Source organism: Melospiza melodia, chromosome 16 (assembly GCF_035770615.1).
Source record: "Melospiza melodia melodia isolate bMelMel2 chromosome 16, bMelMel2.pri, whole genome shotgun sequence".
Taxonomy (NCBI): domain Eukaryota; kingdom Metazoa; phylum Chordata; class Aves; order Passeriformes; family Passerellidae; genus Melospiza; species Melospiza melodia.
In genome coordinates, this window is record NC_086209.1 from 5,279,454 (window position 1) to 5,304,558 (window position 25,105).

Genomic DNA, 25,105 nt, shown 5'->3' on the forward strand with positions numbered 1-25,105 from the left:
TCCTATCACAAACCTGCAGGAAGTCTCTGATATGCGTGTTAGCTCGCTTAGAGTTGGGCCCAGGTACTTCATAGAGTGGGCACTCCTGCCCAACTACAAAAATATCCACCAGTTCTCGAATGTAGTAACCTTGGCGTGTCCTGATGATCAGGAAATCTGTTTCAGGCATCTTATGTAAATAGATGGGGGCCCTGAAAAGATTGTTTTCAAATGCCTGTTAAGAGAAACAAATCAAAGTTCAGAAGTTTTGATCAAATCTTCTGTGATTCAATCTACAAAAAAGATCTTAAAGACCAAAACAACACCCCAAGGTTCATTGCAATGGTATGCCATTATTTATATCACAGTATATGTAGATGTGCAGGGACTAGTCAAGGCTGAAGAACAAAAGCTTAAGAAACACTAGAACAAATGCAGAGATTGAAGGGCTCTTTGGACATTTGGAGGTACTTCAGGTCCTTTAAGGAGGCACTTTCAATAAAAGGCAGAAAGAACACATCTGCAAAAGGGTACAATAACCATAGAAACCAGCCAAACACACAATTAGCATTGTTAGTTCTTTGATAACTCTCTAATGTGAACCTTCACCTTACCTTTATCCTGTGGTACAGAATGGAAGAATTATTGCTGCAGCAAGAGCAGCTAGCATTAACTGAAATCCATTTATATTTACATTAATGGATTATTAGCCAGGTGGTCCTTGTAACATTCTTAATTCCTCTCCCCATCTCAAACGTATGTATTTTAACAGCAGAGAGAGGCTCATAAAAGCAGAAGTCTGGACACCTGACTAGTAAGTGGCATCCAAAAACTAGAAGTGTAATTCTCAGAAGGTACACATAAAATCCTGGACTGTGAGAAATCCATGTTTCTATCCCCTCCAACACCTATTTACTGAGCTTCTCAGCATTCAAGCAGCTTTGGTTTTCCCCTCAGTCCTCTCTAACACTATTTCTAATACCATTACTAAGCAAAACAGCAAAGATTCACTTCCTGCAATTCTTGTAACTCCTACAATAACTTTAAAAAGCATGCAACAGAGATTAAAAAAAAAAAAAAAAAAAAGAAAGCTAGGAATGGAATTACTAATAGTAATTACTATTACTAGTAAGCAAAGAGATATAAACTGGAATTCAAAAGGAAGTTGGTGGGTTTTTTGGAAGCTGAGCATTATTTGTGATTGAATAAATAGGACTTGTAAAAGTTACTCTGCCTATTATGCCATGTCCAACTTATCAGTCTTTTAAATGTAAAAACCTCATTTCTCACCTGCAGTAATTGGCCTGGATGCAGAGAACCCAGGAAGGGAGAAGTGTGACAATAAACAGTCTCTCCATATTTACAGTCTGGAGCTCCTGGATCTTTGCCAGGTTTCTGGAAGGTGCAATGGAAGTGCTGTTAGCTCTCAGTGAGAGGCAGAGGGAAATCACTGTCCAAGAGCAGAATCTGATACTCACCCTCTTGTAGTAATTTTTAATCTTTGTTGCCATGCCAACCTGCATCATCAGAGGGGCGTTCTCCTCACTGTACTCAGCCAGGATGAGATCTCCATCCTTGCCAGTGAGGTCCTGGGGTGTGCGCATGAAGAACATCTCCCCCCCGCCGGAGGCCTGGCGCTCCTGCTCCCGCATCTGCGCCGGGGACAGGGGACAGTGTCACCAGAACAGCTCACCCAGCTGCCTAGGAGCCACAGAGACAGGAACAACTGGACCTTGGCTTTCTTCTTGATGTGCTTCAGCAGAGGCTGCACAGCGTGGGGCCCGGGCTGGGACAAGGCACCAAAGGAGTATTTCTTCAGGGGAGGCCGATGGAACTGCCGCAGCTTCATGGGACCCATGTGGGTGGGGAAGAATGGCTGGCGCAGCTCCACTGCTGGGATGGAGTGCTGGTACAGAACAAAGCTGTGCTAAGAGACATGCACCACCTCAAAAGTAAAACTATCATCTTATCCTGTTAAACCTTAAATAAGAGAGCCCAGGGATATTTTTAGGTTTCCTAGCAGAAGTACAAGTGCATTGAAATTCACTTGTCATCATAAATGTTGACTTTTGACAGAAAAGTCCTTACTTCCATATAAAGATCTTTCCTTTGCATACAGGGATGACTTCAATTTTACCATTTCAAATGGTACCCAATGGTGGGATCTTTTTACTAATCAGGAATTACATGTATAACCATTATTTGGTGGGGAGAAATTCATTTGGAATAACATACAGTTTTCCCATTACAGAAGATGCTGGAGTTAGATGAGGTTTTACAAGTCACTGAATTCCACAAAGAAAGAAGAAAAAAACTATCATCTCCTCACCTAGGCCTAGTGAGCAGTAATTCATATTCACCAGTAACTAAATTAATTTTATAATATTCAGACTAAGACACACAGTAGCAGCAGAAGTACAAACTGCACCTCCTTCTCCCCTCCCACTATTGGTTTACAAAGAATACTACATAACAAGACATCAAACAAAAGCATGGTGAGTAGGACACAGGAAGATCAAGCAACTAAACCTCAGTTTGATAGGGCAATCAATAAAAATTAGTTCAAACTCCTAATTTTAATTGAGCATTAAAAATATCTTTCATGAACACTTAACTGACCTGTTGTAATCTAAATTCTGTTTTTCTAAAATCTTCAGTCCTACCCTCAGCTAGAAACCTCCTACCAAGGCACTCAAGCTCTCTCACTGACAGTGAAGACTATTGTGACTACCTGGATGATGTTTCCTCCAAAGGTTCCTCGAAGTCCCTGCTGTTTGGGGTAGTAAAACTCATCATTGGAGAGGTTCCAGGGATCCTTCACCTCTGGCTGAGACATGTTCTAATTCAATTTTAAACACAGAGAGAGAAAGATGTCAAAAAAACCAACAAATCTCACTCCGTCCTCATCATTCCTAACCCTGGAGATGATGCTAAAGCTTATGCTGACCTGCTGTGGTTCTTCCTTGATGACACCTGTTTTTCCCAACAGGATCCGACTCTTCTTTAGAGAAGATTCTTTCTTGTTCTCCTTGGATGGAGAGTTCAAAGTCATCTCTTCCTTTTCATCAGGAATTTCTAAAAGCACAAGTTTACATCCCTACCTTCCCTCTTCAAACCAACATGCATGCAAGTCAAATTAAGACAGTCACTCCTAAAACACATCAAGAGCCAGATTAATCACATTGAATTTAACTTTCAAGGCATTCATTTTTGCTTTCCTGTCAGTGTATTTAACTTGGAAGTTGAATGTGTACACCACACCAATAAAGGTTATTAGCATTGCCATGTTCTGCTTAGGCCTTTGACTTGCAAATTAACTTCAAAATCCAGAAAAAAGGAAGGCTGTAAGTATTGCCCCAGTCCATTTATTTCCACTACAGTGTGATTATAAACCCTTGCTTCCATTTCTTTGTCTTTTCCCACTCAAGTCAAATTTCTGGATGTCATAAACGTACCTAGAATTATGTTTTCATCATTTGGATCAAGTGTTAAGACAGGGGGATCCAAGTAGGTTTCCATTGCCTGATCATCCCAGATGATATTGTCTTCCCAACGGCCATACACCAACTCTTCATTGTCAATTGGGAAAATGGAGTACCAGGGCTTGTCTTCATCCAGGGAAACTGCAACAAGCATAAAGTAGAACCCTTGAGAATTTTATACACAGAAAACTGTTTCAGCCTTGGCAGAAAACTATTTCAGATCTCATTCCCACATCTTACTCCCTCTACCTTCCCCATCTTTCAGGCTTCCTGAGGGAAGACCTCTGAAAGGCAAAAGAAAACTGATCTTGAAAGCAAAGAGGAAGTAGAGCCCCAAGTTTGAGCTTTACCAACGTGGGGGAAATGGATTTGTAAGGCATTATTAAAACTTGATAGAAAGTTCACACAGACTTGCACATCTGATGGAACAGCATTGAGTTTTACATCTCTTGTGTCTCACTATTCATTGAGACTGATAATGGAATAAAATCTTTTAAAACATCTCTCAGTTACCCCATCTCTGTAAAAACTAAGAAAACCAACACCAATGCTCAGAGACATTGGTCTATTGAAACACAGCCTCCAAAAAGTTTTAGAGCAAACAAGTAGCCCTTCTGCCACAGAAATATGTGTCACATGTACCTATTCATGGGCCATTACCTTGCTGTTCAGGGGCCTTTTCCTTGCACTTTGCTATGCCCAGGACTCCTGCCACATTGGGTTTCTGTGCTAGAGGAATTGGTGAGTTGAGCAAAGAACCACTGCGGTTCAAACCTAGAGAAAAGGAGATGAAAAGCAAGGTCAGCTTGAGTGGGAGGGTCAGGGGCACTGCAGTGCCTCAAACCAGGACTGGGGGATTGCATGGAGAGTGACTCTCAGCCTGATGGACCTACTGCTCATATCCCATATGTGTAATTAGAACTGGGAAAACTTAAAAAAACACATTTCACACAGAGCTGACTGCTGGAATCTGTAGCCTCTTCAAAGAACCTCCAATTCACACACCCAACACCTCAGTGTCTTGTACTCACAGCTAAACACTAAAGAATTGACACTGGTACCCAATAAAGATCTGACATCCCCATTAGTCTTTCCTTGTAAAAGCAGGATAAGATATAACAAACATTCATTCTATGTGAATAATTTCAATTTAAAATGCATCCATGTCTAAAAGAAGTCTGAGGCTTGTAAGAATTGCTACTTCCTATCTAGAAAAAACTATACAATTTTTAGTTGAGGAGAAACTTCTGAAGACTTTTACATAATTCTTCCAATTAAAAACAAAAGTAAACAAAATTCCATTAGCCTATAGAAAGAGGAGATTCTAAGGACAGCTTTGCTTGATATTAATGTAGATGGATCCAGCATCTGGTATTCCACATGGGAAGAAGAACGACAGAGCTGGGATAGGGGTTTTTTTAACAGAAGTGACCTACTCTGGTTTTGGAAAGAAACCAAGTCTTAGAATTCTCAGGGGAGCTGTGATTTTTCCAAAAAGCACTCCCTCACAGGGGGAATTATGTTCTACATTTGAGACATGCAACTGTATATGTATAATTTTACTAAGTGCTGCAGTTGAGCATGTAAGGAGCCAGCTCACTACAGCAAGTAAAGCTGGTGTCAGAGCCCTGATCACCTTGCTGGGCATTGTAGGCAGTGGCATTTCTGGTCATGCTGGATGGCAGCCAGCCCGCCAAGCTCGCACGCTGCGTCTTAGTCCCTTTGTGCTTGACATCCTCCCCGTTCCAGATGACATCATCCTCCCACTGGAGCTGTGTCACCATGAGGAAGTGCTCATCAGCTAGCAGATCATCCTTCTCCTTCGACGATTCTGCATCCTGGAAGGCAGTAATAGGAACTTGGAAGACGTGGAAGTCACATTGGAAGATGTGACTTGAAAGATGTCATTGCAAACGAACAGAGGAAAATTCAACGTCTCATTCTGCACAGTGCACAACAATCCACCAGCCCATCACCGGATTCTCATTGTGCACCAATCCCCACATCCATCCCCACACTTTGCCCCACTCACTCCCTCCTCTGTGTGTCCTTTGGCCTCCTCCTCGTTCTTCTCCTTCAGCTTGAAGCCATAATCGAAGCCACTGCCATCTTCAGGGACGCCCAGCATGTCGTACCAGAGCTGGGCAGGGCCATAGCGCCACTCGGCCACCTTGGGCTTGGTGTCTGTCACCTTGTCTGTGTCACCAGTTGACTGGGAGAATTTTGACTCCACAGGTGCCATCATGGTAATCTGAAGCACAGCAAAGAGGGAATGGTTACACTGGTGGTTTATCTAAGTGTCAGTAAGAGTCTCTTCCTCCCAAGTTTCCCAGCTTACTCCCATAGAAGAAAAGCATTTCTAAGAAGTTCTTTTCTATACTTACTAGCTGCCTCAAGAATGTTCTGCAATTAGACTTCCAAGAACACAGAGATTTCTTCATTGATACAAAGAGGGTAAGCTCTCCTATTGATCCTGTACCACAGATGCAGCCTTCTCAGTAAGAGGTAATCACCTGAAGTCACTGACTAGTATTTGGAGAAGAGCTGTTGCCCAGCTGGAATACAAGCCAAGTCTGTTCTCCACTTTTCTTTTGAGGGAAAAGCTCCTTCCTCTAAAAGTCACTGTCCAATCTACTACTACCCCTAGCACTAGCTGGTGACCCTCTCTAAGTCTCAGATATCCCACCTCATCATCTGAAAGGCACTGCTCAGGAGGGGGAGGAGCAGCAAACTCATACTCCCAAGGAGATTTTCCTTCCACTCCACTCTCAACCACAACTTCACCCTCCTGTATCTGCACTTCCTGTGCCAGCTCCCGGTGCTTCTTCTTGCGCTTCCTCCGGGCGCTTCGCCAGACCGACGGCACGTTCTTCCCAGGGCCGAAGAGACGCAGGAAACGCAGCACCTGGAACGGGAGAAAACAGGAGAATCAGATTGAAACAGGCACTGTGGAATGCTTGCCCTCACCTGAAGAACACTAATGCAAGAGAGCACTCTGAAATTCAGAAGCTTGGCCTGTGGTACAACCCCAGCTCCCAATGCAATCAACAACCTCTTGGTTATACTCGAAAAAGAAGTTTCTGATCCTTCTGTTTGATGTATCCTTCCTTTTCAAAAGGATATATTCTTAATTTCAGACACAGAGAAAGTCAGAGGGAAGAAAGACTGCCTTTACATATTGGACATGTGGTTAGACACCACCTGGAAGCAATTGATTTTCATTCTGAACAAGCCACAATCTTCAGAAAGACAGATGGAGGTTGATGAAGAGTTGATAAAATTATCAGCAAAAGAGACAAGCTAAAAGAGAGTTATATAGAGATTTCTTAAGCAAACAGATAGATAATATGGCCCAGAAATAATACACTTATTTTTATTTCCATTATAATGTGGTTCCCCTACACTGCACACCTCCATAACCTGCACTCATGGTAATGATACATTTTCTCTCCTGTTCCTTCTATGGGTATGATTGTTGGTTTCTAAACACTTAAATTTATTATTTTCTTCTAAGAACTCTCTTAAAGAGGTAAAAAAAAAATTTCTAAATTAACTGACATATTTAGGAAGCAAGAATAGGAACCAAAGATTTGCAGATACACCCTATTAATGTACTCTGTTAATCTGTTACACTGATCCCCAAAGGAAATGTTTATATGACCACTCTGTCCACCTCTGCCTATCCATGTAAACCTTCTTTCCAAAACTCCCACAGATTATTTACAAACCCTTTATCCAGTTTCAATGACCTGCTATGAAGAGCAAAGGTCTCAGACATAGTTAAATTGCTAATAGATTAAATGGACACAAAAATCTGCTTCTGCACATGCTATTTTAGGAGGTTTCATCCAAAAATACAATGTTACATTAACATGCACAGCAACCCATCCTCACAGCAAAATCTACAGGGCTTCAGGCTTTGCCAGCTCTATTGCTCATTAATTAATCACGGCAAGTGCTCAGCATTAATTGCTTGCACTGATTTCTGCACCCACTGGGCACACCCAACACTGAGCCAGTTTCTGATATTACATGCTGAGCATCAAAGGAATGAACACACTGATACACAGGAAATACCAAGTTTGCAAAAGCCTAGAAAACACTGAGAAGGGAACCTTCTGTGCTAGAGCCTTACCTAGATTACCAATAGACACTGTTCAGCTAAATCATTAAAACATGACATAAATTATGCGAATTATTAATCTCCTTACACAAACTCTCTGAGGCACACATAAAACCAAGTTACCCTTATCCACAACTATCTGTTTGGCAACTCTAAGCCCATCTTCATTGTCCTTCTCCTCCTACCTTTTCCTCTCTTCTTGACAGCTCTAAAACTTCCAAAATAATTACTGAAATACATAAACTGCATTTTCTATTTGGGAGCATTTAGGAAAGAATTGTAATGAATTCCCTTTGTGCAAAACCCAACCATTCTTTGAACCAACTTGCTTTGATGTGATTTCTGATTTATGCTCAGAGCAATTTCAGGAGAGAATGAAGTAAAGATACAGATCACAAATTGTTACACAAAAAGCACACCAAGTTCAGGACAGCACAAAAGGAGGAGCAAGTATTTACCAGAAAAGCCAGGAAGCAGACAGATTAGCACTGATTTTTAATCATCTGGCAAAAGTATCAAATCAACACACCTTTGCTATGGTCAGCAAAACATTCACACCCTGATTTATAGGATGCTTTTTAAAAAATTCCTGCAAATGGCAGGAAAATTATTAGATAAAATCAATCTGGAAACAGCAGCACACAGAAGCTAAAGAAAGTATTGAGTGAGCAAGAATATCTATGTGATTACTGAGCAGATACCCCAGAACACTGTACAATGCATATTTAGAGGGCTTACATGACACACATCTCCTCCACGTAACTCTTACAATACCTTGCCTGGTCGAAATTCTGGGAACAGCTCTGTAACACTGGGCAACTGTTTGGAAGCATCTCGCTGCATGATTCCTGCAAGAGGAAGTGTGAGTTTGCCTTCCTTGGATTCTGCCTGCCTGGCTTCTTGAGGTCCCATCTCTGACTCAGAATCAGAGCTGCTGCTGAAATCCACCTTGTCGGAGGCAGCAGAGGAAGGAGCAATGATGGAGGGCAAAATGATACCGTCTCCATCTTCACATACTACAACAGAACAAGCACCTCATAAACAAACAGGTCCCCTCCCTCTCCCCTAGCATAACCCCATAGTGCCACATTTACTGTTTGTATGAAGTTATGCAAAAATTAAGCCTGTGCAGGCAGTTTAAGTACCATTCTGGTTTAACCTTTCATTTTATCCTAAGCGTTCCAGGTGAATTCCCCAGCCACAACTGAGAGGATGAGATAAAAAAAAACAGTTTCATTGTCAATACAGGTATTTTAACAGTCACTGGAAATAAAATACTTCCCCCTAGGCTTCAGGCAACCCTGCAACACCACAAATACTCACCTTCAGATGCAGCCTGCAGACCGAGTTTGGGTGACGCGTGGTGCCGCAGAACTGCTACACAGAAGCTCTCACTTTCGTCAGACACTCACATTGCCAGAGAGAAGAAGAAAGTCCTCACTCACCAGTGGCAGCTGCATCCTTTTCATCTTCTTTTTTTCCAGGTACTGGAGGGGGTGGTGGTGGCGGCATCAGCTTGGAATCAATGTCCTCACAGTCAGCATCATAATCATCCTCATCTTCATCTAACCATGCAGGAGACAAGACCAAGTGTTAAGCAGATAATAAAACAAAACCAGGCACCCTTTCCACTTATTCTGTCTCAAACCTGATGGCATAGACACCATTCTTATCTTGTAACTAGAAGAAAACTCTTACCAGTTCAGCTTCCTGCACAAACTCACTTGCAAGATGTAAATTTAAAAAATACCAGGAAGGAAGGACAAAGAGAAACTGACAGAAAGATGACTGAAGCACTCAAAATCTATGTGTGTTCATATATTCTGCTATCACATCCTTTCATTCACTCTTTGTAGAACAAATAAAGAAAATGTGGGTTAAAAAGTCCAAATCACCTTCATATCTCACCAACCACAGAAAGTCAGCAGAAAGGTTAAGTGTAAGACACCTTTAAAGAATATGCCAAGATGTAGCATTTATACCAGCAGCTACTGAAATGGCAAAGCTGCTTGGTTTTGAAAGCATATTCTAGGCCAGAATACAGACAGAGATACCTGGGACCAACAAAAGAACCAAGGTACCTTCTGCAGAGTCTTAAAAAAAAATCAAGAGTAAAACAGGAGATACTAAGATTGAAGTGACTCCAATAAGGAACTGATTCCTTAAAAGAGGAAGACAGCAAGCAATGGCTTCATCCAGTGAAAAGAGTTTCACAAAAGCAGTTACTGGGCTTGTGAAGCAAGGAGTGAGAAAGCACAATGCCCCAAAAGAGCTCTGGCAGGCAGAGCTGCAGTGCTGGGCCCCTTTACCTGGCCTTCGAGCTGGCTGCAGGCTGCCCATCGCCTGCTTGTACCGACGGCTCTCATCCTCTGCCACTTCAGTGATGTCTGAGTAATCAACAGCATCCTCTGTGCTCTTAACCCAGCCTAGGAGAAACACAAAACTTTACCCTAAGTTATATTAGTCACATCAGATTTCACTAGGTACTTATGAATCCTTTGCTATGCTTGCTTTATTTAAAAAAACAAAACTATCTGATTAGCATTACCCACCAGATTACTGTTCCCCTCATTTTAATCAAAAGCTCTCATGGCTCTGAATTTCCCCTAAAAGATTGGTAAGCAACCAGATTTAGCACAAGAAGCACTTAGAACTTACTCATGAAAACTGTTCAACAAGTTCAGAAAGAGATATTATACTGTGTGCTAAGTAGGCTTTGTTAATACAAACACAGACTAAACTCATTTATGAAGGGGGAAAGACGAGTAAAAGAAAAAGTACTTATAAAAAATTAAAGGGAAAAGGTGCAGAACTGATCAGGAGCTACCGTGGGATTCTGTTTGGCAAGGTGAAGGGAAAGCCTTTGACAGAGAGGCTCTGGCCAGAGACCACCACGATATTCCCTGCAGACCCGGGTGCATTTTGCTCTCTCCGGTAAGAGCTGTGACCTTGCAGCCCCTCCGCTCCCCAGGCGCAGCCCCCCAGCGCCAAACCTTCCTCGTCCAGGTGCGCTCCCTCGCTCTCGGCGCTCTCCTCCTCGCTGGCGGTGATCTCGGTGATGAGGTTGCCCAGCCCCAGCACGCCCAGCCCGGCCAGGTGCTTCTTGGATTCCTGGGGAGACCAGAGCTGGGAGGCTCCGAGCGCCGGGCCGGGCCGAGCCCCGCGGGAGCCTGCGGGGTCCTGCCCCAGAGCCCGCCCCGAGCATACCCCGGGACATCCCGGGTTATCCTGGGACACCCCGAGCACCTCCACACACCCCGGGTTATCCTGGGACACCCCGAGCACCTCCATACATCCCGGGTTATCCTGGGACACCCCGGCTGACCACAGGGCACCCCGTGCACCTCCACACATCCCGGGTTATGCTGGGACACCCCGAGCACCTCCATACATCCCGGGTTATGCTGGGACACCCCGAGCACCTCCATACATCCCGGGTTATCCTGGGACACCCCGAGCACCTCCACACAACCCGGGTTATGCTGGGACACCCCGAGCACCTCCATACACCCCGGGTTATCCTGGGACACCCGGCTGACCACAGGGCACCCCGTGCACCTCCACACATCCCGGGTTATGCTAGAACACCCCGAGCACCTCCATACATCCCGGGTTATGCTGGGACACCCCGAGCACCTCCATACATCCCGGTTCACCGCAGCAGAGCCCGGCATATCCCGGTATATCCCGGCACAAACCGGGTCACCCTGCCTTCACCCCGGGATAGCCCACAGGGCGCCCCAAGCACCCCGGCTCACCCATCCCTCCGCCCGCCGTGCCCTCCCGGAGCGACACGGCCCTACCTTGTCGAGGACGCTGTCCCCTTCCAGCTGCCCCGCCTCATTGATGTTGCCGAAGAGGAAGCCGGCAAGGGAGAAGGGCTCGGCGCGGCCGCCGTCCGCCTCCTCCTCGCTCTCCGAGTCCGACATCGCTGCCGCGCCACCGAGAGCGAGCGGAAGCGGCGGCGGGAGCGGCCCCGGGAGCGGCGCCCGCCCACAGCGCCCCCGCGCGGCCCCGCCCCGCGGCGCACAAGGAAGCGCAGACGCTCCGGCCTTGCCAAAAATTCCTTTTATTGCCTCAAAGAACCGGGCCTGGCTTTCCACAGGAAAGAGCTGCCTTCAGCACAGGGGCGGTACAAACAGCAGGGCGAGTTAATGCGACAGCCAGAGAGGTGAGGAAAGGTTTATTACAATGTCATTATGCATAATTTATAAAATAAAAAAGGAGGAAAAAAAAATCCTTTAAAACTGTTAGATGTAATACAAATTATTTTATAGCATAAAATCAAGTTGCCAGTGTATGTATCAGTACCACGCTTCAGAGTCTTGGGCTCCCATGCTGATGGGTGGTCCTTGCTGCCCACTCTGGGGTTGGGACCCCTCTGAGCTCCATCCACTTCTTGGGTCAGCCCAAGCAGCACCAAGGGTTCTACAGAGTGAGGTTTAGCACCCGGAGACAAAGCACAGGGAGGTTCTTCTGCTTTAAATTTCATAGAAATAGCTACAGCTGTAAACTGAAGAAAGCACTTCCAAATCTAAGCACAGCTCATGGATATCCTTTGGACACACAATTCCTGAACTGCTCAGCTTCAGCTGTATTTAAAAAAAAAAAACACCAAGTAGTTCAGAAATCATTTACAAAGCAAAGGTTAAAATCTGTGTCTTCACAGTGAGTGTCTTCTGTGAATTAAGACATACACATTGCATCTCTATTCAGAAACAAACCAAAGGACCTTGAACCAATCAGGAAACCAACACTGAGTTTTCTGACCTCCCAAAACAAGACAAAATCCAGCCATGGGATTATCTGAAGTCTGTATTTTTCAACTGCCCACAGAAGAAAAATAAAGCATGGAAGAAACAGAACTGATTGTAAACTGAAGCACTGGATTACTTACAAAAAAAGGACCAAGGATTCCAGGGGAGGAAAAAAAGGAAAAAGGATCAAGAAGGGAGAATGCCCACTGAAAGGAAAAGCTCTCTGGATTTGTCCTGAACCTCACCCTCATGGAAAGCAGAGGCTGGAGGAAACCAGCTGCTAGCCAGGACTTTTATTCCCATCAGAGGGTGACAGAAATACAAAGCATTTAAATAACCAGGTTCTCCAAAGTGAGTAAAAAGTCTTTGATGGTTCAAAGTTCCCTCTGCTCATTTTTATCACTATTATGTTATTCTCCTCAGCACTGTTGTGCAATCCATTTGCTAAGTAATCTAAGTGGGGATAAGGTGTTCTGGTATAATGTAATCAACAGTGTAACCAAATCAAATAAATTGATTAAGTAGTTGAATTTTATCTCGCTACACTCTCTTCCAGTTCACTCCAGGATGGCTGCTTGAGCCTACAGAAATGGAGGGGTTGTGCAATAATACTTGCTCACAAGATTTCATCTCCACAAAATGCATGTAATTCAGTTAGGAATAACCACAAAAAGGCACAGGATTAAAAGATTTCAGTATGTAAAAAAAGTAAAAAATTTTAAAAACAGTAGTAGCTTCAGTACAAAACTGCAAATACATGTAGCCAAAAAAAAAAAAAAAAAAAAAAAAAAGGTAGACTTTTAATTTCAGGCACCTCTTAAGACTAGTTCAAACGTATCACAGACTTTTAAAAGTACATTTCTGAATAAAGCAAAGGTTATGGGCTTGCACCAGGGTCACTAGACAGTTGATTTAGGTCTGACCAGCATTAAAACAAACCACGTGCACTGGCTTAAATAAATACATTTTAAACATGATAAAGTCTATTTACTCAGTTACTGAAATTTACCTACAGAAAATAATCTTGAATTACAAGGCACAGAGTTAATTGCTGCCTGCAAGCCCAGCCCACACTACAGGCCTACAGCTAAAGCAAAGGCAGAAGGTGGTGAGTAGAGGTTATCTCAGTGAATTCTCTACACCCTCACAGCCTTCAGGGCAGGAACCACATCTGGAACAGCACTTCCTCTGCAAGTGCAAGGGACACAAAGCACTCCAGGCAATGGCACTTGGTGAAGAAAAATGTGCAGAGTGTGTAGGCTTCTGCAAACATCCTGCAGAAAGGGTGTTTTGGTACTGCCTGTGCTCAGTTTGGAACTCTGTGCTGGTTCACTGACCACAGGCACCAGTATTTGGATTAACTGCAGTTTGTAATCTGTGGGTTGCAATTGGCTAAAGCAGCACCAAAATGAGCACGTGTCAGATTAAAAAAACTGCAGTTAGCATCAGCATCAGTTACACCAGCTGAAGAAAGGCACATCCTCTTCAAATAGTGGAATAGAGCACAAATACCAACATTTCTATCCAAACAGTGGAATTAGGGCACAAATACCATCATTTCTATCCAAATAGTGGAATTAAGGCACAAATACCAACATTTCCATCCACCTGGTATTTTTGCCAGCATCAGATAAAGCAAGGTCAAATTAACACAAGATCCCTAATACCCTTGTTGATGTATTTTCTGTTATCCTGCTAAAATGAGGCACTTTTTTTTTTTTTTCCTGACCAGGGTATACACCAGTGCAGTTTCGCATGTGTGGGAATCACAAGAAAAAAGCAAGTTCTGAATGACCAATTGAGGCTGCAGCCAGACAAAGACAGCACTGTCAACTTCAGACAACAAAGCCCAGTCCAGCACCAGTGGTTTCACACAAAGTATCTTTGAAGCATGCTGCTTTCATACCACGGAGCTGGAAGGTTGAGTCTAAGGAAGGGCTCTGCGCTCACTCCTCAGCTGGTCCCGGAACCACACATAAAGAACAGTGCACATCCTGAAAATAAAAGCCAGCTGCCACTTACTAGAGCTGCTAAAGAAGGTTAAAAAGTATGTAAATAGAAGTTCAGTTAAAAAGAGTTCATAAGAACTGAGCATCCAGGAGAGGAAAAAACCCACCCAGGTAATCCTATCCAGTGACTGGCTAACCATTACAGACTGAACTGAAAACAGGAAGAAGCAGGGGTTCCTGTAAACAGAACCTCTAAATTTTCTGTCAGCCTTCTCACAGAAAAACAACTAAGGAATTTGCCATAAAAATCTGAGATGGTGGCCCCGAGAATGTTAGGAATTGAAGCAATTCATTCCTCAAAAGCAAACAGGCTGCTGTCAAGTCTCTGGGATTCATCAAAGGGATTACACTGAAAATCTCATTTTGAGAAGTGTCATCCCAAATACCTCAGTCAGCCTGAGAAGGCAATTGTTAGAACTTTATTCTCAGGGTGCAAAGTCTCTTTGGACAGTGAAATAAAATCTCAGTTTAGAAGATTACGGAAGACTTGAATCTAAACTACTCTTCCACTTCGCCACCTCAAAACTATGAAAATCACTCATTTGAGTGAGTCATCATTATTCTAAGTTCCTTACATAAGGAGAAATCAGCTCCTGCTTCTATTAATAAATCATTGCAGGTATTCCCTTGGTCTTGCTCATTGTATTAACCATGCCTAATGCTAACTCTTCATACAATCAATCACAGTTCACTACAAGGTGAATCTCAGTTCAGGCATTTTTGCAAGTAAACAAATTGTTTTCAAGCTTTAAATTGACAAGACAACTGGACAGCCAAACTTCTGTTTGTATAACAAATTCAATCAGTGAATAAAGGATGGGAAAAGCAGCAGCTACACTTAAAGCAAAGTTATCAGGATTCGTGCTTTTCTGCAAATCTAGTAACTGATGGCTATCTAGTAAAGAAGTGGCTTCAAAGAGGTCTCCTCTTTTATTTTCCTCCACTAAAATAATCAAGTGATCCCTGGAGAAGCTGGAGCCTGGAACTTTAGAAATAGAGTAGGTATTTGACCTCTCAGTTGGAAAAAAAACCAATCTGTTCCGTTTCAGTTTCCCTGAAGCAGTAAGACTGCAAGAAGATTCATTGTATAAACCATTTCTGCTTAGAGCTGTTAGTGCAAGATGCAAATCTTCAATTTAACTCGTTAAAAAGCCCTCCAAGATTCTAGTCAACTCCCAACATCCATCACCCAAGGCAACTACAATAGGACACATTTCCTTGTGTTCTTCTTTGTCACAGGATACAGAACTGCACGGACAGCTTCAGCAAACACCTCCCGAACACCCTCCTGATTCAACGCCGAGCACTCCAAATATTTGACTGCTCCAATTTGTTTGGCCAGAGAAGTCCCCTGCTGTGGGGTGGTGGGAGCCAAGCTCTGCTCTTTCAACTTTTTAACCGTTTCCAGGTCACTCCTCAAGTCTCTCTTGGTGCCCACCAGGAGAATGGGGACGTTGGGGCAGTGGTGAGAAACCTCAGGGTGCCATTTGTGCCTGACGTTGGCGTAGGACGAGGGGCTGCCGATGGAGAAGCAGATGATGAAGACGTTGGTCTGGGGGTAGGAGAGCGTGCGCAGGCGGTCATACTCCTCCTGGCCCGCAGTGTCCCAGAGGTTCAGGCTGACTGTCCGGCCATCCACGGTCATCTGGGCACTGTAGTTGTCAAACACAGTGGGGATGTACTCCTCTGGGAAGGCGTTGGTGGTGTAGCTGATGAGCAGACAAGTTTTTCCCACCGCGCCATCTCCGACCACCACGCACTTTATAGTCTGCATCCTTCACCCAGAAACAGAGTCCTGCTCAAAGCAAGAAGAGGGGAGTTAGGCAAAGCACACTCAGTGGTGGGCACTGTAAAGATAAGCTTTAGCAAGTGTTTTTAATATAGCTGAGGATTTTCTTATCACATTCAGTGTCTCAAGCCACTCAGAAGAGCTCGGGGCTACAAAGACAATAGTGAAATGGAGATGCAATGAGTGGAGAGCTAAGTGACAACTGGCTGCATTCCAACCATGTAAGTACAAATTAGCCAAATTCCCACAGTCTTGCCTTACTGCCAGACTGTTTCCCACAGGCAAAAGGACAAGTCCTCAGAGGCACCTGCAAGTGGAAAGGGATTGTGACCCAGTAACAAGATACTCTGTCGTTTGTAGGTTCACACATCCACCTCTGTACAAACACACACACCAACAGTCACACTTGCCTACACAGGCTGCTATCTGAACAGTTTACCACAAAGAAAGGTCCAAAAGTTAGAAATAAAATCAAGATATTAATTTCTGGGCTGCACTGCTACTGTTTACAATAATAATTCACTACACTCAGATCAATCAGTCCTGAATAAACTACATTATTTACAGGACACCAGATAAAAGGTTCAGAAAGCAGCACACTCAAGAAAAGCTGTTCTTTGAAATCTAACTAGCCATAGTAACCCAGATTAGAATCCATAAAGAATTTTTCTAAAGAAGCCAAGAACAGATTACACTCACTAATCACTGACAGAACAAGCAGGATTTAATAGGCTTGAGTTATTTGGTGTCCTCTAAATAATGAGCATGAGAAAAATACATGTCCTAAAAGATCAGCAGTCAAACAGCTTTCCTGGGGAGTTGTTACTCAGGAGATATTTGACACTTTGAGGTTTTCCATATCCCTTTACTGATATGTGAAATGTAGGTTTGACAATCAAACTAATACAGTCTAAAACATAATTAATTTTAAACTTTCATCACATGAACAGCAAGAAGTTTGAAAATAGCAGGGAACTAACTACAAGCAGTCATTTGTTGTACATTTCTTGAGTGCTGGAGCTTCTACTGCTAGCCTGAACAAGAAGGAACTTGCATCTGCCTTCTCACCCAAATGCCTTTGAGGTACTATCAGTAATCCTCAGCTTACAAACAGCAGAAAATACCCTGCTTCAAACAGAAGAGAATAGTGGGAAGAACTTTTTAGCCGGGCCTGTTATGATAGAACATGGGGCAGTGGCTTTAAACTAGGAAAAGATTGATTTAGATTAGATATAAGGCAGAAGTTGTTTTCAGAGAGAGGGGTGAAACACTGGCACAGATTGCCCAGAGAAGCTGTGGCTGCCCCATCCCTGGAAAGGCCAGGCTGGATGGGGCCCTGGGCAAGCTGATCTCACTGAAGGTGTCCCTGCTCACTGCAGGGTGGTTGAACCAGATGACTTTCAAAGGTTCCTTCCCACCTAAACTATTTTGATTCCATATTCCAGAAAGTTCTCAGCTCCAACACCATCAGAGTAGCAAAGGCAATGCAGAACATAAGACCATCCAAACAAATCAACAATTCATTCCCATTTAAGCCTCAGCTTTGTCCTTTTAGACAAAACCTTTACCTGCATCCACATTCTCACTGGGAGCACACGATTCTTCTGAACTAAATGAAAATGGGCTACCTGCACAAAGCTGCAACTGGAGTGACACTGACTGTTCACTACAACACACAGTGCTGAGGAAGCATCAGTGTACCTGCACAGACACTGTGGAAACCACACATGGTGGGAGGGAACCTGCACCTTGTGCTGCTACTGCTGCACACAGGGCAGGCTTTAAAGCGTTCCTGCACTTGCATCAAACCCCTGAAGTACCAGAGCGTGCTGTGCCAGAAAGGAGTGCTGACCAACACCACTGCTTCCAGAGCAAAGGTTTTTCCCCAGATGAACTATCTGTGCAACAGACAATTCATTTTGACCAGTCACTAACAAGTGACATCACGGAGATGGCAGAGCTAAGCCAGCAACAAAAACCAGATGATGCACAAAGCCTTTTATATGCCCAACCCCTGGTTTCCCAAATAAACAAATTACAAATACTTGTAAACAGATCTCCCTTGAAAACCCAAACAGGGACTCACATCTCTTAAATCTCTGTGCACTGGTGTCCAGAGCTCTGCACAGGGTGACAGGGTATCCCCAAACTGCACCCCAAAGCCTGCCCATGGCTGGAGGGACATCACAGCAGCACCCTCAGACAGCACAGCTTCCCAAATGGAAAAACTCCAAAGCCACCAGCAGCAGCTAACACAATCTGATTCAAAATGTCTAATGAAACTGTGTTACTCAAAGATTACTTTGTTGGTGTTTTATTTAAGGCTATTACAGATTTCAACTTGGAAATCAGTAATAAAGTAACAAAAAAAAAAAAAAGCCTGAAACATGAATGCTCTTTTCAGGGCACTAATACCTTGAATTACCCCACTAAAACTCGGATTTTAGAAGAGCAGCATTTGCAAGGGGAAATAACTCCAGGCAAACCTGCCAAGGCATTGGGCAAAGCATTAACTACACAAACACAGCTAAAGAGCTTGTAGGCTTTTAAGTATGATTCTCTGAAGGGCCCCTTTAAAGGAGGTTGCCTGAGCTGAAAGGAATCGTGTGTGGCATTTGCAATACAGAAAAACAAACACACACCAGGATACGCATTCCTTGTATTGAAACACAAAATTTAGATTAATTAATCAAAAAGTAAAGAGTAGAATAAAGCTACTTGACTGTAGAAAATTATGTTGTGAGCAAGGGTAGTTTGGTTAAAGATTTATATATGGAAGACAAAGAGTTTTTTAATTTAAGTCACAACCAAGCAAACTAATATTCCCTCCATCAGGTCTTTTCTATTAAATCCATGTACTTAATAATGTACTTAATAACTCATAATGTATGAAATCTCTATTATTTTTTTAGTAAACAATTTGGCTACAATAAAACTCTCATAAGATAGTAAAAAAGCCTGGGTTCAAATTTGCATGGAAAATCCCTATTTCTTAAGCACCCTTGAAGCTGGCACTGCATGCTATCTAAATATAAATATACATTGAAAAAAAAAATCCCATACTCCAAAAACAAAATTACCAACAAAAATTACCAAGAGTAGGAAAATTGGTTTAGGGTTTGTTTGGGATTTTTTTGGTGACCTACTAAAGAATTTTTGGGGAAATTTTAGAGAGAAAAACTACACATATGACAAGTAACAAGAAAATGAAAGAAAAATACAGATTAACATGTCAATAGATAAAAAACCCCAATTTAGAAACAGAAAGCTGGTCACAAGCTTCAAAGCCAAGTTGAAAGGTTATGCAGCTAAAGAAACAAGTGAACAGAAAATCCAAAGTAGTGAGAGGTAATCTGGGTTCCTTAGTCCTTGCAGGGAAAGGACTTTTATTGCAGCTGAGGTTCTAGCAGTTACAGCAGAATAGGAATAATTTTCAAATTAAGTAATCATTTTTTTAAAAAGCAATCAGAAAAAAAAAAGAAAAAAAAAAGAAAAAAAAAACCACACCAAACCATCCCACTCAGAAGTGTTGTGCAAAAATACTTAGATAAGAGTTATTTCTATCTTGTCCATCAATGGCTTTGAATTTGAAAACTGGCATTCCCTGTTTGGGTTAGTTCCCTCCTCAGAAGATGCTGCAAAGTCTGACTTCACTGCCTGCACACCTGGCACTTCCTCTGGAATGTGCAAGATTTCAACATGTCAAGACATCACCTGAAGAGCTGCTCCTGTTCTGACCTAATTAAGCATTTTCTGGTATCATTAACATGGACAGTTTGCTCTCCAGATGAACATTTGCTGGGGAAATTCATTGCTCGGAACACAGACACACAATAACTCCACATTGCATCAGATTTTTTTTTTTGTGGTAGAGAAACAACTTCTAGATCTTCCCTCAACACTCCTGAGGGGAAGTTCCCATCTGCTGAGAGAATGGAGAATACAGTGACAGAAAACAGAGAGAAAACAGGAACCTGGATCCTTTTGTAGTTTTCTAGATTTATGTTTTTTATACTTCCTACACTTTTAAAACCCTTTTGCAGAACTTCTTAGCAGGACACGCCTCTGCCTCTGCTAACATCAGATGCTCTTTGTGAGGTGGATTTTAGCTCTGATATTGCTCTCTGATAAACTCACTCTCACTGAGTTTGTCTGCTCTTCCTTCCTTCTCATACCGTTTAGATAGGGCCCCATTTTGGCCAAATCTGAGCAGAAAACTCTCAAATTCAGCTGAAATCTGCTGTACTGAGCTGTGTCATTCTGCTCAGCCATCACTTTCATCAGGCCCTCGCTGTTTTGGAGAACCAGATCCTGCTTTACCAGGGGCAGGCAGAAATTAAGAAATTGAAACAACTTAATTGCTCATCTTTCAGTAACAAAAACTAGATCAGAGACAACTCACTCTGTCTGCCTGAAACATGAAGTCAGGCAGGAACTTTCAACAAAGAACTGGGTGGACAGGGCAGTTCTAAATATATCACGCCATGCAAAGGAGTTAATTCACATGTGCAGCTTACCCACCAGCCCCAGCAGGGAAGAGAAAGGGGCTCTCAGCAATTTAATCAAGACTCTGTTACTATCCCACAACAGCTCAGCTTACTTGCCATTGTTTTAGGCAAGTGCCAAAGGGGTGGAGAAGTGCCAGGCTTTCAGAATGTGCGCCAAGAAAGAGCAGAAAAAGTTAAATAGGAGACCTCATCCCTCATATCCTTCAGCAGTGAGTGACCTACTTGGACTTCTCAGTGCCTCTCAAAGTTTTCACACCACTTTCTGTCCTACCATTCACCTGCAAGAGAAATAAAACTGCAACAGTCTGGGTGGCTGTGAAAGGGGGAAAAACCCACAGGGGAAGGCAGATTTCAGCAGCACAGCAGGAACTGTGCATTTCAGCACCCAGGCTCCATGTGAACAACAGAACCGAGGGAGCTTGCTCTCTTCCAAGCTCTTTGCCTATAAATTCAGCTCCCAAGCACACAACAGGAGTGCAATTCTTGCTGGCTGCTCCTTCAGTGCCAATGCTAGAAAGCCCTTCATGCCTTTTGACACAAAAAGTTGTTTCTAGGAAATAAAAGAACCCCCTCAAAACATTTCAAATAATATAAAACCTCTACCTCTGTCAAACAAGGCTGAAATTGGTTTATTGATTAAAAGATTTTTTTTTTCAGGGATGAAACACACAAAAGCAATATTTCTTAGGAAATTACAGTGAAAATGAAGTCTTTCTGCATGAGGTATTTGGGCAACTCACCTACACAAGCATCCTACTACAGGCACTTATACCCCAAACTTTACAGCAGAGCAATGATATTAGTACCAAACATCAAACACGTTCAATTCCATGAATCCAAGATCCTGAATGGATCATTAATATTTCCAAAGGGCATTAGCTCAGGGAGGAGATGCACGGTCTGATGCAATAAGACCGTGACAAGGTGCAGCTGCACAGCCCACAGGAACTCAAAGCCAAGACTCCAGCAGATATCTGGATCCCCAGTGAATGAACGTGACTGCCATAATCAAAAGCTGCAGAGTATTAAACTTGGATTTCCCTCCTGCAAGCACGTGCAGAGTCATGGATTAATCAAGGCAGGGATCCTTCAGAGTTTATTTGAACACAAGTGTCCCTTTGATGGTGAGCAAAGGTGTAAGAACAGGAGCCAGGGCTGCAGGCTGCTGTGCCCACACTCACTAACTCACTCCTAGGTAATAATGCAAGCAACTTGGTCCTGGGGGTTCACAGTCAGCTCATGCAAAGTTAATAACCATGTCCTTCCCACCTTCCATAGATTCTGACAAGGTTTTAGTCACTACTGTTGGCTAAAAGAAACAAACAGTACCTCAGACATAAAGTTCTGTGGAGAGGCGTTTTAGGCTCGTTGCAGGATGAATGATAAATTCAGTTTAAGCATTCTGGATTCCTGTTTGAGGGGAAAAAGAAAAATAAAAAACTGTTAGTGTGTCTTCCTATCATCTTTTGTCACCTGGCATTTGCTGGCAGTCTCAGTTGTAACAAAGCCACTGTTGTGCATGAAGGGCAATGTTACACCAGGAAAATCTAAGCTGCTTTCTGTGAGAAAAACAGCCCCTCCACACATTCCATTGGACTGCACCTCTCTGAGTCCTCCTCTTCCACCCCCAAATTTCACTGGGGAGATGGGGAGAGCAAGGGAGGGAGATTTAATAACAAATAAAAACACAAACAAGAATAAACAAAGAATAAAACCAAACAAAACCCAACCAAAACCAAAACTGAAACAAAATCAAGCAAAAACAGAAAAACCCAAAACACAGAAACCAAAATAAACAAACAAACACAACCCCCCCAAAAAAAACAAACAAAAATGCACTTGCTCAATCAATACCAATTTTTTCAAAGAGTTTTGGTATGACTAAGACAGGAGTTAATGCATGCACTCATGTATTTTATCATGGCTTGTGCACTACAATACTGCAACCATTGCCAAGTCTCATTTGCATCAAGCATTGCAATTCGAAAATGTGAGCAAATGTTACCAGAGTCAAGGAGCCTCTCAGCAGTTCATCAGATTTACACAAACTGGCATGTAAAATAAAAAAAACATTCCCTGTAGAGGTACAAATCTTCACGTGGCACCAGATTGTGTGAAAATACTTTGGACCCCAGAAGAATCACAGCCTCATCACATAAACAAATCAAACCACACGTTCAGCTTCCTCCTACTAACTGCAAACCGCATATTTTGTTGTTTTTCCAGGGTCTCTGTAAAGTTCCTTCCATGAATAATATTTAAAAGTTTTTTTAGATGGAAATAATAATCTAAAATGTATCTCATGATCTTGAATTCCTTGTAGGAAAACCGCTGTGCTGGTGAACAGTGGCAAACTGGCTCCAAAGTATGCCTTCCAGTGATGTATTTTACATCTTACACGGAAGAGAACGTGAGCTTTTTAAAAATCAAAAAATGAGCTTGGGGCAAAGAGCAAACGATGCTGCCACAAGAAGCACTGCACCCCAGCCCAGAACACACATTGCAAGCATAAGGTACACATAAAAACTCTTAAATTAAAGCATTTAAAGCTTTTTTTATAACTCAGGGTAATTATGGTGGGAATTGCAAGCATCTATAAAGAATAAACAGATACTGATTACTCACTGCTTCTTGAAAAAAAAGAAAACAAAAAAAAAAAAAAGGCAAAAAAAAAAAAAGCAAAAAAAAAAAAAACCCAAAACCAAACAAAACCAGAAAACAACACAGGGGAAAAAAACAGAAAGAGAGAAGTTCAGAACAAATAAAAAGCAGCATTGCTTCTCGAGGTTTGAGGTTAAGCAGGAACTCAGCGCAGGTTGCTATAAAACTGAAAGTTCCCAGCGCGCAGAAGAGAACCACTGAGCGACGAAGGGCAGCTCCTGGCAGCTGCTAAATGAGACCATACCTGGCACCCCCTGAGTGTGTTAGGTCACCACCTTGCGCTGCTTTTCCTGAGACAGCGCTCTGCCAGCTGCTGGAGAACAAACCCAACCTTCCCATCCTTACCTATCCTCACACCCAGCAGCGAGGCAAGGCACCTTCCCAAAGGCTGCCTCATCTCGTGCCAACGTTTTATGACACTCGCTGGGAGCAGAGGTCGCCTTAAATTTGTCGCGGCGCTCCTGATCGGGATTAGCATCGCGCTGGCATCGAACAGCCCAGCCCAGCCCAGCCCAGCCCAGCCCGGGCACACCGCGGCACCGGGGCAAGCGCGACCTGCCCTGCCCTGCCCTGCCCTGCCCCGCACTCCCGGAGCAGATAAAGGCTCGCTCCAAGCCCTTCCCCAGCACCCCCGGGCCCCGGCCGCCACACGCAGCTCCGCCCGCACCGCCCAGCGCGAAGCCGGGCGCGCATCCCTTCCCGAAGCCCTGGGGGCACGCAGGAGCCGGCCCGCCACGCTGCTGCGGCGGAGCAGCCCCGGTACCGCCGGGCTACCTGCCCTGCCCTGCTCTGCCCCGGAGCCGGCCGCGTCCCGCCGGGACAGGTGCGCCCACAGCGTGCCCCGGTTCGGGAGCGGCGGGGCCGGCCGGGCGGAGGCCGCGGGCCGCGCCCCGCTGTCAGCGCGGCCGGGCACGGAGGATGTTCCGGCACGGCCGGGCGGGAACACACGCGGCCACGCGCGGGGCCCGCCGCTCCCCCGCCGGGCCCGCCGCTCCCCCGCCCTTCCCGCGGGCTCTCCGGGCCCCGCCGCTCCTCTCCGCCCGCCCCCGCGCCCCGGCGGTGCCGCCGCCGCCGCCCCGCGCTCACCTCCGGCGCGGCCCCGCGGCCCCGCTGCTCCCCGCGGACCCCGACCCGGCCGCGCCCCGCGCCCGCCGCCGAGCGCACGCGCCCTCCGCGCCGCCGCCGCCCCGGGAGCCGCCAGGGGGCGCGCGCGGCCGGGGCGGGCGGAGCGCGGGGAGCGGCGGCCCCGGAGAGCGGAACGGAGCCGAACGGAACGGAATGGAGCGGAACGGAACGGAATGGAATGGAGCATCCCCCCGGGCCCGGCCCGGGGCTACGGCCTCGCTGGCTGGAGTGCTCCGGTACAGCCCCGCCATCCGCCCCCCTGTGATCCTGCGGATGCTAAATTCGTTATTTTGTAATTATGCCTTGTCCGAATATATTATATTATATTATATTATATTATATTATATTATATTATATTATATTATATTATATTATATTATATTATATTATATTATATTATATTATATTATATTATATTATATTATATTACATATTTTCTCTGACTTTGGATGATTTCGCAGTAGATTCACTTCAAACCTCATACGCAGAAATACGCACAGCCACAAACACGTAACATGTATCCTTAATAAGGACAATATATCCTTAATAAAGATAATGCTAGCAAAAGGAAAGAATGGCAAAAGTGAGTGTTTGCTTTTGCTTTCTCTACACTGTGCAATTTAGTGGCGCCGTGGCAGAAGATTGCTGGGTTTTTCACAAGGGTGGATGCTC

The 25,105-nt window shown here is 44.2% G+C and overlaps 2 protein-coding genes across 6 annotated transcripts in view; both read right to left on the minus strand.

The window, feature by feature from the left end:
• TAF1 (TATA-box binding protein associated factor 1) overlaps nucleotides 1-11,529 on the minus strand; it is a 30,196-nt gene extending 18,667 nt beyond the window's left edge. For both annotated transcript variants that reach the window (XM_063170406.1, XM_063170405.1), the window contains exons 1-16: nucleotides 11,388-11,529; nucleotides 10,578-10,695; nucleotides 9,894-10,010; nucleotides 9,030-9,149; nucleotides 8,359-8,432; nucleotides 6,148-6,366; nucleotides 5,494-5,712; nucleotides 5,098-5,299; nucleotides 4,122-4,235; nucleotides 3,435-3,602; nucleotides 2,927-3,054; nucleotides 2,711-2,818; nucleotides 1,712-1,885; nucleotides 1,458-1,631; nucleotides 1,270-1,374; nucleotides 14-214 (exon numbers count right to left, since the gene is read on the minus strand). In XM_063170406.1, coding sequence (XP_063026476.1) covers nucleotides 14-214; nucleotides 1,270-1,374; nucleotides 1,458-1,631; nucleotides 1,712-1,885; nucleotides 2,711-2,818; nucleotides 2,927-3,054; nucleotides 3,435-3,602; nucleotides 4,122-4,235; nucleotides 5,098-5,299; nucleotides 5,494-5,712; nucleotides 6,148-6,366; nucleotides 8,359-8,432; nucleotides 9,030-9,149; nucleotides 9,894-10,010; nucleotides 10,578-10,695; nucleotides 11,388-11,513 — 2,367 coding nt within the window. In that variant the 5' untranslated portion in view covers nucleotides 11,514-11,529. The remainder of the gene's footprint in view (nucleotides 1-13; nucleotides 215-1,269; nucleotides 1,375-1,457; nucleotides 1,632-1,711; nucleotides 1,886-2,710; nucleotides 2,819-2,926; nucleotides 3,055-3,434; nucleotides 3,603-4,121; nucleotides 4,236-5,097; nucleotides 5,300-5,493; nucleotides 5,713-6,147; nucleotides 6,367-8,358; nucleotides 8,433-9,029; nucleotides 9,150-9,893; nucleotides 10,011-10,577; nucleotides 10,696-11,387) is intronic.
• A 108-nt stretch (nucleotides 11,530-11,637) lies between these two features.
• LOC134425643 (rho-related GTP-binding protein RhoG-like) lies at nucleotides 11,638-24,424 on the minus strand. Of its 4 annotated transcripts, none has more exons than XM_063170410.1 (3): nucleotides 24,395-24,424; nucleotides 21,977-22,057; nucleotides 11,638-16,145 (listed from the first exon to the last, which is right to left on the minus strand). In XM_063170410.1, the coding sequence occupies exon 3, from the start codon at nucleotides 16,122-16,124 to the stop codon at nucleotides 15,549-15,551; it is 576 nt and encodes a 191-aa protein (XP_063026480.1). In that variant the 5' UTR covers nucleotides 16,125-16,145; nucleotides 21,977-22,057; nucleotides 24,395-24,424; the 3' UTR covers nucleotides 11,638-15,548. The 4 variants fall into 4 exon arrangements, with proteins under 4 accessions (XP_063026480.1, XP_063026479.1, XP_063026478.1 ...); XM_063170409.1 differs by lacking the exon at nucleotides 24,395-24,424 and adding an exon at nucleotides 23,654-23,832; XM_063170408.1 differs by lacking the exon at nucleotides 24,395-24,424 and having other exon boundaries at nucleotides 21,977-23,292.
• Between the last annotated feature and the right edge of the window lie 681 nt (nucleotides 24,425-25,105).

Bases quoted from the DNA above. Each gene is read 5' to 3' on its own strand.
- LOC134425643 (XM_063170410.1), bottom strand. From the start codon at position 16,124: ATGCAGACTATAAAGTGCGTGGTGGTCGGAGATGGCGCGGTGGGAAAA.